This window comes from Martes martes (assembly GCF_963455335.1).
Source record: "Martes martes genome assembly, chromosome: 2".
NCBI lineage: Eukaryota > Metazoa > Chordata > Mammalia > Carnivora > Mustelidae > Martes > Martes martes.
The window spans coordinates 199,772,554-199,784,821 of record NC_137889.1 but is presented as its reverse complement, the minus strand read 5'-3'; the positions used below and the strand labels follow the sequence as shown (position 1 = coordinate 199,784,821).

At 51.0% G+C, this 12,268-nt stretch overlaps 2 protein-coding genes across 3 annotated transcripts in view; one reads left to right on the top strand and one right to left on the bottom strand.

Moving 5' to 3' along the window:
- CCDC158 (coiled-coil domain containing 158) overlaps window positions 1-4,472 on the top strand; it is a gene marked incomplete at its 5' end in the record, with an annotated part of 87,960 nt that extends 83,488 nt beyond the window's left edge. For both annotated transcript variants that reach the window (XM_080831143.1, XM_080831142.1), the window contains 2 exons: window positions 1,625-1,732; window positions 4,279-4,472. In XM_080831143.1, coding sequence (XP_080687269.1) covers window positions 1,625-1,732; window positions 4,279-4,355 — 185 coding nt within the window. In that variant the 3' untranslated portion in view covers window positions 4,356-4,472. The remainder of the gene's footprint in view (window positions 1-1,624; window positions 1,733-4,278) is intronic.
- A 2,418-nt stretch (window positions 4,473-6,890) lies between these two features.
- Window positions 6,891-11,221, bottom strand: STBD1 (starch binding domain 1). Its single transcript, XM_080796188.1, has 2 exons — window positions 10,876-11,221; window positions 6,891-8,795 (listed from the first exon to the last, which is right to left on the bottom strand). The coding sequence occupies exons 1-2, from the start codon at window positions 11,078-11,080 to the stop codon at window positions 7,954-7,956; spliced, it is 1,047 nt and encodes a 348-aa protein (XP_080652314.1). The 5' UTR covers window positions 11,081-11,221; the 3' UTR covers window positions 6,891-7,953.
- Window positions 11,222-12,268: the final 1,047 nt, after the last annotated feature.

Genomic DNA, 12,268 nt, shown 5'->3' with positions numbered 1-12,268 from the left:
AGTAAGATTTCGCATGGTGTCCTTATGATACCGTGTAATTGAAGTGGGTCTCATTTAAATAAAATAGCTTTTGTGCGTGTGCACACACATGTGCACGCACACTCACGCTCTCTCCTTAATTATATTCTACGTGGATATTTTCTCTTTCTTTCTCTGACATGAGTAATGAAATTTCCCCCTCCTATTTTACTATAAGATTTGGGGTCTTTTTTTTTTTTTTTTATGCTGTGACTTTTCTTACTTACATGCTTTAAAACCGTGGCTCTCTCCTTTCTCCGCCTTTGTAAGCCCAAGTATCTCTCATACAAACTTGTCAAAAATGTTCTCATTTTTTAAATTTTAAGTTCATTTGTTATTTGCTAAGACAGATGAGAAAAATGGTTTGATTTAGGTTGAAGTGCATGACTAATAAGTGGGTGCTAGATATTGTACGTACGTGTTGAACTGAACTTGGGGTGTTTTTCCCGTGCACGACAGCAACGCAGACACCCCAGTGCTCTCTGGCATCGCTCGGTTTGGCACGGGACCAGCTGGGCAAGTTGTTGCATCACTGGTCGGTCAGTTCTTAGTCTTGAGAAATCTTCTGCCTCACGCTTTCTAGATTCCCCCCAAAATAGGAACTCCAAAACCTAATCACAGATTTTAATACATTTTCTTTTTCACTGTTTTTTTTTTCTGCATTTTGTTCCTCCTTCCTCTCTTATGTTTCTAAGTTATCCTTTAGTATTTTTAAAAACTTTAAAGCAGCAAATTCTTTCACTACTAGAGCAGTGACTTGCGGGAGTATAACAACGCTTCTGGTCACCTCATTATTAATTCGTGATTACATACTAGCACGGCATTTTTTTCTATTTTCAGATACTCATCAAACACCATGTATGATTTATGTGGAAACTCTCCTAGTAACTGTTTTTCATCCTTTTGGGCTAAACTAATTCTTAGATGATTGCCTTCAATGCCAATATCTATATGGAAAAGGTATTGGTAGGAAAATGAGCCACCAAAAAAATATTCTCAAGATTATACAGTAATCAGGGACTCAGATCAAATTAAAACTTCAAGATTGCCAATCAATCTTTTTTGAGTTTGGCAAAACTTAGCACACTTCTTAGGGTTCACCTTCCAGCTGAAGGTTCATGCTTCCAGCCCCCTTCAGCTGCCACTGCCGCATTCATTCCAGGGTCACTGTGGCCACGTCAGCGTCTGCACCGTCTCTCCCACCATGTAACACTGTCCTCGTTCCGGGCACAGCCACTAACATGGGCACTTGGTCTCACGCACATTCAAAATCATTGCCATGGTCAGTATTAAGTGTTTCTCTTCCAAATCCTACGTAAACGGAGCTACTCAGGTTTGGTGTGAAAAGCTGTAATTCATAATGCAGAATGTATCATTAAATTTAAAGTATTCCTCTCATTCATCCCATTTAATGCTATGTAATTAAATAATAATAGATCAGTTTGAAACAGTGAGATAAGCTAGTATTGCAATATTTAGATAAAACACTTTTTTTATGTCTTAAAGTTTCCGTTATTTTAAAGGAAAGCTTGTTAAACCTGTAATCGGAAGATTTCTAAAATACCGAATAAACTTTTAATATCACATCTAAGCAATTTTCTAATAGCTTCACAGTCTCAGCCAATAGAAACAACAGGAAAAACGTGCAGGAAGCTTCAGAACAGACTGGAAAGCTTGCAGACTCTTGTAGAAGATTTACAGATGAAGAACCAAGGTACTGTGTACATTTCAGATAGAGCTTCCAGGCTCGAAAGAATCCTCACCTCCCCTTCCGGTTAAGCCTCCTACCTAGAGAGCCGCCGAAGAGGATACTGAATAAGCAATTCGGAAACCCTAGCCAAAATGTGAAGGTCTTAGCCACGACTAACCCCGGCATTCGTTGTGCAACCCCGGGCAGGTCATCTAGGCCTCACTCTACTCTGTCGTCTCATAGGGTTGAGAACACTGCTGACCAGCCCTCAGCAGGACAAGTTTTGAGCAGTTTTCACATGAGGTTTGCCCACCCACTGTCCTTCTTGTCCCTGTGAGGTGTGTACGCAAGCGTTGGTATGACAGTGGCCGGGACAACATCGCGCTTGATAGCTAGAAGGCAAAAGAACCTCATTGCACCTTCCCCAGGATTTAGATTAGCGTAGGCGAGAAGAGACTGTGCCACCACGTGAATCACTAAACCAAAGGAGAAACTACTTTTAAATGTGCTAAAGCTATGTGAATGAGAAGCTTTCGTACTGTGCCGGTGGGAGGCAACTTCGGGGGCACAAGTTCTAAGTGGACGTTCCTGTGCAGGTGGGAGCTTGTGTATACGTTCCGGGATTTGGGAGCGCTATCACATTTTACGTTTTCCTGGTATAAATTCATGAATCCAGGAGCCTTTGTCAGAGAGAAATAACTTTGGAGCATACTTGTTATTCTGAGCCCATCTTTCCATCTCTAGGGTGTATAAGTTGCTAGATGAAGGATAATAAGTATTTTTCTAAGGACAATTCCTTCTCAAGTAAATTGAACCTTACTAAAAGTAACAGTTGTGCTTAGTGTTTATTGAGCACTTACTATGTGCCAGGCCCTGAACTCTGTGCCTGACTTCTGCTTTCTTTACGTGAGTCTCCCAACAATGCTGGGAGGTGGGTGCTGCTATCAGGTCCTTTGAAAAGGAGGAAACTGAAGATCACGTCACAATCAGTCAGTAAGTTCTAAATCACACACTGAGGAGTAGAGTGGGGCTTGGTCAGCAATTGCTGATTCCAAAGCCCACATTTTTTTAATATGCTAAGACTATACCAAATTGTTAGTAAGGAAAACTCCAAATCCCTTCTAATAATCCCAGATCCCTGTATATGTACACCAAGAAAAGCATTTGATTTTAAGCCTATTGTGTTTTTTTAAAGGATGCATTATCTGATTGGCCCCATTTTATTCACATTTTGACTTCATTTCTGAGTACTTATCTGAGTATATACTCAGTATAAGAATGGAATGATCCAAATGGGAGACATATTGTATCTTTTAAAAAATAAAAAGACCTTTTTATTTGATGCATTGTCTGGATGGAATGTCTCTTGGAAATTATGAAACAGATATTTTGGAGAGAATTTTGGTAGCCTTTATCAAAATTTAAATTGTACCTATGCTTTGACCCGGAAATTCCACTTCTAGCAATTAATTCAAGAAAAAACACACAAAAGCCTGTTTACAAATAGCCTTGTTTGTAAATGAAAGTAAGCAATTTTTTAATTTAAATTGAAGTAGCCAACATATGGTACATCATTAGTTTCAGAGGGGGTGGTCAACAATTCATCAGTTGCGTAGAACACCCAGTGCTCATGGCATCTCGCGCCCTCCGTAATGCCCGTCACCCAGTTAGCCCAGCCCCACCCGTCGCCTCCCCAGCAGCCCTCAGCTTGTTTCCTAGAGTTCAGAGTCTCTCATGGTTTGTCTCCCTCTGTGACGACTTCCCATCCAGTTTTCCCTCCCTTCCCTTATGATCCTCCGCACTGAGAGAACAACTTTTCTACTGAAGTGTGGCTGACAGCGTTGTCTTAGTTTCGGCGCACAACACAGTGGTCAGCTTCTCTCGGCTGTGCTCACCGCAAGTGTAGCTACGGCCTGTCACCCGCCACACAACGCCGCGACGATACCGTTCACTCGGTTCCCTGCGCTGTACCTGCATCCCCATGACTGATTCACTCCGTAGTCAAAAGCGCGAGAAATCAACTTTTTAAAATTTTATTTACTAATATGTTGGTACATCCGTATAATGGAATACTGTGCGGTCATAACAAAACATGAGTTGAACTGGAAAAATGTTGATGTTTTTCTACAAGAAAGGCTTATACCGTGTATTTCCATTTGTGTAAAGCCGAGTGTGTGTGTGTGTGTGCACGTGTGTGCATGTACACGAATATACTCACCAAACTCTTTTCCGTGATGACCTCGGAGGGGGTTCAATCAGCAAATTGGGGGAGCAGAACCCAATACTGACCTTCACCCTCGTCTCTCGTGATACCCTTCTGAGGGGTTCAACTTACTTCCAGTTAGTGTGTATTACTTCCGTAATAATTATGCTCACTTAAAACAACTGAAAGAGTAAAGATTTACCCTCATTAGCTCTTTAACATCAGCTACTTTGAAATGTTTAAGAACTTCCTGAGCTCAGAATGTATTTATTCCATAGTAGCAAGCTGACCTTTTAAGAAGCACATTATAGAATTTAAACCCGGAGTAGATGTTGCTAATCTAACTTTGTTTTGTCAACATTTTCAGCAATGTCTTCAATGATCAGAAATCAAGAAAAGAGGATACAGAAAGTGAAAGACCAGGAAAAAATGTTACTAAAATGATACATTGTTTGCCGCCTCTTTACAGAGGAATGAGGCGCAATTAATTGTGGTGTTGCTTGTAATTAGTGCCTTGTGTACTTTTTTCTTTTTATGTGAAAATTTAATAAAAGATACCCTGTCCTGTAAACTCTATTTTGAAATAAACTATTCTTGAATGCTCCCGTAGTTACACTTTACACCGTTCTGGCCAGACGTGAAAGAGATGCGTGCCTCATAAGGTAGGAACCGGTGCTCAGACCAACGTGCCGGAATAATTATGTTTTCGTTATCTTCACTGGTGCTTAAGCAATACTTACTGTTTTCGGCTTTAAAAAACAAACAAACCAAAAAAACCTGCACATGCAAGTAAAATATGCGGTATAAGGGCCGAAACAAAAGGACAAACTCCAGCACACTGACGGGGATTCCTTTTGTGACCCTGAACTCACTGTTCCGTCTTTAGCGATGAATGTCATCGGATAACAGAACATCGGGGCCCCTACGAAACTTGTGGAAAGGTTTCTCTCTCACATATTAGTAACTACAAAGAAAGAAAGGGGAAAAATGTGTTCTTCAGCCAGTGGGTAACTTCTAGTTAGAAGCTGGCCTGGATTAGATTTTCTCAGATTGGGGGCTCTGTGCGAGGAGTGTCTTCTACCCCCACTCGCCGGTTCTCTGCGGACGCCAGCCAGCCGGCCTAGGAGCCAGCTCGATCCTAGCACCGGCTCCCCGCAGTCAGTGCCACATTCTCCGGGCTCCAGGGTTCAGCCCCCCAAGACTGCCCCCCACTTGAGATGCAGGCGCGCGGCTGGACCACCGGGGCTTCCGAACCACCTGCTCCCAATCGGGGTTTCCCGCACCCGCGCCTCCATTTCACTGATTTACTAGAACAGCTCACGGCACTCAGCAAACTGTTTTACTTAGTGTTACCGATGTGTGTGCAAGGGAGCAGCTCCGGGGCAGCGAACTGGGAGAGATGCACGAGGCAAAGTGAGACAGGCCCGTCCGCGAAGCCTTCACGCCCTCCCGGGCACGTCGCCCTCCCAGGACCTAGATGTGTTTGCCCACCTGAAAGCTCTCCGGTCTCCTCCAGGGCTTGCTCGGCCTCCCCCCAACACGTCCCCGTCCACCCACCCCCGTCCCCTTAGGGGAGCTTTCAGCCGCACCCCTGTAATCAGTCTCTCTGGTCTTCCCGCCCAGACCGCAGGACAGTGTGGCGGACGGACGACTGTCCCGAAGAGTCCACACTCCCGGGCACAGCACAGATCTCCGGACGCCAGGCTGCCCCGGCTGCCCTGCGCGGGCTCTCGGGTCCCGCCTCTGCCCTCACGACTCCCGACCGGTTCTCACTGGTCAGAGCAGTGTGTGGCACTCTCTGGCCAGAAGCTTTACTAAGGCTTTGTCTTTCCTCACTTCATGTCCCCTTCCATGAGCTGGGTCCGGTGGACACGGAGGTCCTAGGGGATGGCAGAGCCTCAGCACAGAAGCAGCCTGGGTGACAAGGGGAGGCGCCACCCTTCTACCAGAAACACCCGCTGCTCATTAGTGAGCAAGAAACTGGCTTCTGCTGCAGCCTTTTTTTTTTTTTTTTTTGAGATTTTACTTATTTATTTGATAGAGATCACAAGTAGAGAGGCAGGCAGAGAGAGAGGGGGAAGCAGGCTCCCCGCTGAGAGAGAGAGCCCGATGCGGGGCTCGATCCCAGGACCCTGAGACCATGACCTGAGCCGAAGGCAGAGGCTTAACCCACTGAGCCACCCAGGCGCCCCCTGCTGCAGCTTCTTTAACGCGCCTGGTGTCTGCCTGTGACAGCAGCCGGCATCAGTCCTCACCAGTGCAAATCATCACCCAAACCCACCCGTTTCTCTTCTAAATGGCAGCGTGGATGCTGTAAGCATGTCCAATTTTACAATTTTTTTAAATGCATAGTTTAATATAGTATCTTACCTCAGTTGGTTTTACTGAAAGATTAATTTTTATTTCATCAGGTAACAAGAAAATTGCTGGTCAAAGAACTCTAAAGATATTTTTATTGTAAATTGTTTTACCTTCAATTTTACCTAATAGAAATGTTGCACAGTCGGTGAAGTAAGGGTAAATGCCCTATGAAGATCTTACTGGTAGGATATGAAATTCATCCTGAAGAATTTAAAGCGTACATGCGAATTTAATGGACAAGTTCTATGAGCCAAAAATTGTGTTCTTTTAAGCACTTCCTAATATATTTTCCATTGGGTTTATGCTCTTTTCAGCAAAGACCACCTAGAACCAAGATTAAACACTGTGTTTCGCCAAAAGATGGTATACTTATTACAAGTTGTTTTAACATATAAAAATTCAAGTACAGGTATGCACAATGTCCTTACAAATAAAGGTAAAGTTTTTTTAAAAAAAATTCTAAAATGTTTTCTCCAAAGAGAGGAGAAAAATGGACCCCTCTTGCCTCTTGATGTTTGGTTTTTTTCTACGTATGTGTTATTAGTGGAGGAAAGTATTGGTATGATATTTTACATCTAAGCTCTTATGGTACTAAGGTTTAGACAAGTAATTCAGACATTTAATAAAGATATTAAAACTCAGATTTTATTTGTTCAGTTACAATAAAGTTTAAATGTCTTATTTCTTCTCAGAACAAAAAGGTACATCTATATCACTCTCCTGTTATCATTTTGTTACCCAAGATAGCTACTGGTCTGAAAGGAAAGGGCAGGAGAAATGATTGCTGTGGACCAGTCCTATCCGTCTAGACGGGTGAGAGAGGAGGGCAAGGGGAGAGATGGTCCTACAAAGGCCCTAGAGGTAAATGACAGCTGTGACCTCCCCCCGCCCCCATCCCTACTCCCCATTGTCAGGCTGTACCTGGACCACCCAGGCCTCTAGGACCATCACTCGGGACACATCGGGACACATCGCTCAGTCTACACTCTAATCCCATTCCTGTCCCCTCTCCTCCCTGGTTCCTCCCAATGACCGACTCCGACCAGGCCCTTTTTCTACACCAGTTTGCCGCCATCAGGACAAAGACTTCCTCGCTACCTTCAATCCACAGCTAGCAGGTAAAATCAAGCAAAAAAAAAAAAAAAAAAAAGTTCACATCCTTGCTAATCATATCTTGCGACCAGATATTTCTGATCACAGTTGCATATGGCATTAAGTATTCTTAAATATGAAGTGTGCGTGTAGTAAGGAGAGTTTCTCCAGCTGTACCAACAGGAAAGCCGCTCTTTTCGAATGATGCTTGCTTCCCTCCCCGGGCTTAAGGATCAGCCAGGCGCTCAAGCCTGAGCCCTCTGCAGCCGGGTGGCTTTGTGTGTGTCCTGGCCTGTCCACACTAGCGGCTTGGCCAGGTCACGCCCAGGAGGACAAAGCCCTGAAGTATCGATGGACCAGCAAAAACCCACGCATCAAGGCCACGGGGAAAAGAGCCATGCGCGCTGAAGCCATTACCTACATATGTATATTTCTGCACATTAGACAAAAGCCACTGGCAAACTTGAAACAACTCCGATGGCTAAACTTGGGAGTTCTACTTCCTTTTTCGAAAATCACTCCGTGTGCTCCACAGAACTAGCCTTTGCCAGATTCTGCGGCAGCCTCTCCGGTACTTTGAAAAACGGACTCAGGGAATCCCCCACCACTTCTGAACTACTTTATCGTCACGGCCAGTGTCAAGGGACCTATTGCTGCATTCTTCCCAGCGGGTGATCTCCCCGTTGTCTACCACTACGAACTTCCACGCCACCACTGTGTCTGCGGGCAGGGGCACGGAGCGGAACCAGAACCCATCCTTGCTACGCTGGAGTGCGATGTAGGACTTCCACCTCCCAAGACTCTCGTGGTCTCCGGTTATCGCCACGAGCTGGGAACCAGTGCTCGGCACATAATGGACCTGGAAGTGGACGCGGACTCGCTGAGACCCTGAGAATGCCGCTCCGGCCTTTTGTCGTCTCACGTCCACTTCCTGACCTATTTGGCTACAGTCCATTCCCTGGTTTGGGCTTAACCCTGGAGCCTCAAGACTGCCACTCAAACTAACATCTCCCCAAGACGAGTGCCTGGACACCATTTCCCAGTCCTCGTTGTCCGCGCGGTCCTGATTGCTCAGCTGTGCGAGGCTCACCTCCTTGGCTCTGTCAATGACCAGGTTGCTAGAATACAACTTTTCTGCAAAACAGGAAGCTACTTTAGCAAGAGTCTCTCTTCCTTTCTGGAATCCCCATCCTCCTACAGGAGACTCAGGGCTTTCGTTTCTTGAGACTTTAGAGTAACCCCGAGAGTTTCCAGTCTCCGATGCGGCCAGAGATTCCGGGTCTGGAAACCTTCCAGAAGGAACACGCTCTCTTGAACGGTCACAATCACTGTCTTTTCCAGAAGGACTCTGCAGTCTCCATGCCGTTTCCTGCAAGTTACCATGGCCTTTGGTCTCTGAAACCAAACATCCATTGCTTTCTTGAAGATGCTCTAAGAAACAAGAGGGAAAGTGTAATGGTGTCAGACAGTCCTTGTGAGAAAAAAGGCTGAGAAAATAGGTTTAATTATTGAAGTCTTTACCACTCATCTATCTGCAGCTCGCAGAATCCATCCGACTCAAAGCAAGTTCTTAATTACAGAGGTCAGACACTAACTGAACCCACGGTCTACTCTAAGAATATGCATGTACATCCAGTACATCAGGGTGCCCGCGCAAGAGTGTAAATGAAGTGGCAGGTTGTAGAGGCAGCCTTGTAACCCAGTCCTGGTCCTCGATGATCTCTGCTGTTCAGGCCATGGTGGCACACAGCCATGTTGTTCGGCTTCTAGCATCAAAAAATGCTGTTCCGCCTGCGGGGCAAAGATCCACATGGCTACCCCGCAGACCCTAAGAGTACACTTGTACTCTTAGGAACTGCGTGCAGACTGGGGATCAGCGCTCCCAGATGCGGGCAGATCCCCAGCTGCTGTCGCTGTGACAGATACAAAGGACACGGGGGAATCACTGGGCCAGAGTTGGGGGTGATGGTGGGGGCAGAGGGCTGGTTTCTCCTTGCCAACCCCATATGCAGCAGGAACCTCTTCAATAAAAGGTAGGCTTTTTACATCCCCTCCCATTGTACACTTTTTTTTTTAAGTTTTGATTTTTTTTTTTAAGATTTTATTTACTTATTTGACAGAGATCACAAGTAGGCAGAGAGGCGGGCAGAGAGAGAGAGAGGGAAGCAGGCTCCCCGCTGAGCAGAGAGCCCGATGTGGGGCCCGATCCCAGGGCCCTGAGATCATGACCTGAGCCAAAGGCGGAGGCTTTAACCCACTGAGCCACCCAGGCGCCCCCCATTGTACACTTTTTTAAAAAAATGTTCTTACAGTGCACAATCCAAGCTCCCTAAAAGCTGTTTCCTTCTTGGCTGTCAGTCTGAATAGCTCCCTACAAGATCGAAATCTCCAAAGTCATACAGTCAGCACAGGTGGGGGTTTTCTCTTGGGATTAGGAGTTGGCCTTGTCTAATTTTATCTCTTTTTAATGGTTCACTTGTGAGACATAATATTACCCGGAATTCCCAATCTTCCAACCTAAAACATGAGGCTGGTTTTCAGAAGAAGATAAATGAGCTCTTTGCTCATCCCAAATCAACCACAGGAAAAACACAGAGGCAGATTTTCAAATGGCTACACATGAACACAGGCTCCACTAAAAATAAAGTTCCCGATGTCATTCTCACCAGCGGCTGGAGTCCAGGCATGGGCAGCCGGCCAAGGGAGGGCACTGGAAGCTAAGGCCTTCTGCCAGTGCTCTCACTTGGGCTAGTACACAGTCGCTAACATGTACACACACAACCCTGGACGTCAGTTCTACTCATCGGAGTTGGGTCCCCTGTTGGCTCCCTTCCCTGGCTACCAGACACCCCTGCCCCCGTCAGCGCCCACAGCTCTGAAATGAGCGGCCAGCGTACAGCCCTAAGGCTTCAGCCGAGGCCTTCGTGGCCAGAGACCCAACTTGAACTTTGCCTTCCTGACAGAAGCGTCCGGATAGCGGGAGGTGTTCACAGCCTGGGTGTTCCCAAATCCAGCTCTCCCCAGGGGTGAGGGATGGGAGGACGTGCGGCTACGGGACTGGGACTGAGAAAGCGTCCCTGCTCGGTCGGAGATCGAAGAGGGTTGTAGGATCCCCCGGAACCTAAGAACTCCCTCCGTAAGGCCCGGCGGGGGTGCCCCGCTGCAGCCGCCCGCACTGCGCCAAGCGCCGAGCGCAGGAGCCCATCCCCCCTGGACGGCCGGACCGGTCCTCCCGGGCGGGCGCAGAGACTCTGCCGGGCGCTGCCCTCGGACGCTGGAGCCGGAACCCCCGGGGCCTCGGTGGGGGCGAGCAACCTGCCCGGCGTGTGCGCACCGGCCGGGGAAGATGCCGCCGTGGGGAGGGTCGTGCCGGGGAGGGTCGTGCCGGGGGCGAGGGAGGCTCGTCCCGGGGAAAGCGCCGCGAGAAGAGCTCCGGGTGGGTTTCCCCTCCTCCCCGGTGGACTTCAGAGCCCCCGGCAGACCTGCCCTCGCGACGTGGGAGGGAGAATACCTGGTTTGGCGACCAGCTCCCGCCCGGAGGGTCCGGGGCTCAGTCCCCCCGCGCCGCCCGGCTCGCCCCCCGGGGCCGCAGCCCCCCCAGGAGGGCCGTCCTTCTGCTCCGCGTCGCGGTCCTTGTCCGCGTCCCGCAGCAGCCACACGAAGATCGCTCCGGCCAGGCCCCCTCCGACCAGCAGGGCGGACCAGACGGCGCCCATGGCTGAGAGGCTGCCGCTGCGGGGGCCGACGGCGAGGGACGGGGCTCGGGTCCCGCCGGCGGAGCCACACCTACCCCGCGGCCCCGGCGGCCGGCGCTCCTGCGCGGAGCCGGCCCTCGGCGCCTAATACTCCGCGTCCCCAGCCCCGCCCCGCCCCCCGCCCCGGGGATGCCGCCCCGCGCTCCGGCCGGGCGGGGACTCGAGCGCCCGCCTCCTCCCGCGCGTTCACGCCCGGCCCCGCCCGGGGCTGGCAGGGGCGCGGCTGCCGCGCTCCGCGTGGGCCTGCGGGGAGAGCCGAGGGCGCCCGCCGCCGCCGCCAGCCGGGCCCTGCCCCAGCGCCCTTGAGCCCGCCCCGGCTGCGCGCCCGGCGGGTCCGGCTTCGGCACCTCGGCGCCGCCTCCCGCCCCAGACGCGGGTCCCGGGAGCTCCGACGCGGGGGAGGCCCGCGCGCGTCGGGGACGCCGGGGTCTGGCTCCGGCTGGGGGGTGGGCGGGGGGAGCCCTTTGGGCCTCCGCTCAGCCGCGCCGCCCCCTCCCCCCCCCGGTAAAATGAAAGGGCGGGACTGGGCCGGCCGTCCGTCGGTGACGCCGTCTCGGCCGCGTCCCGCCGTCCTTCCTCTGCGACCTCTTGCGGGCGCGTGTGGCTTGCGCGTCGCGGGCCGCCGGGTGGGCCCCGGGACCGGCTCCCGCCGACCGGCTGACGAGTGGGGCCGCAGCCCTCTGCGCGGCGCGGGGAGCCGGGTGTGCGGGCTTCCCGGAGCCCCCAAGCCCCCTCCTCTGCGCACCCGACGGCCTCCGCGCGGCCGAGTCCCCGCCGTGTCCCCGCCGAGTCCTCGCCGGCCACGCGGTTCCCCCCGCAGCGGCCCGGGCCGCCGCCGGCCTCCCCGCCTGGAGCCGCGAGCGGACGGGCTCGCCGCGGCCGAACGAACCGCTCCGAACCGCTCCGGTGTGCGCCGCGCTCGGGCTCACGGCCGCGACCGGGCTCCTGGGGGGCCGCCGCGAGCCCCCTCGGGTCACAACCCTTCCAGGCCGGGGACGGGGGAGGGGACGGGGGAGCGGGGTGGGCCCGTCTCCCCGGACGCCCGCGCGCGGCTCAAACCAGCTCGCGGGGCCGACCCCGGTCCCCGCCGACCCCGGTCCCCGCCGACCCCGTCGCGGAGGACGGGCACCAGCACCCCCTTCCCGGGCG

Coding starts and splice junctions, on each gene's coding strand:
- STBD1 (XM_080796188.1), bottom strand. CDS start 11,080: ATGGGCGCCGTCTGGTCCGCCCTGCTGGTCGGAGGGGGCCTGGCCGGA. Junction 8,796..10,875: donor GGAGCTGGTCGCCAAACCAG/GTATTCTCCCTC, acceptor CTTGTTTCTTAG/AGCATCTTCAAGAAAGCAAT.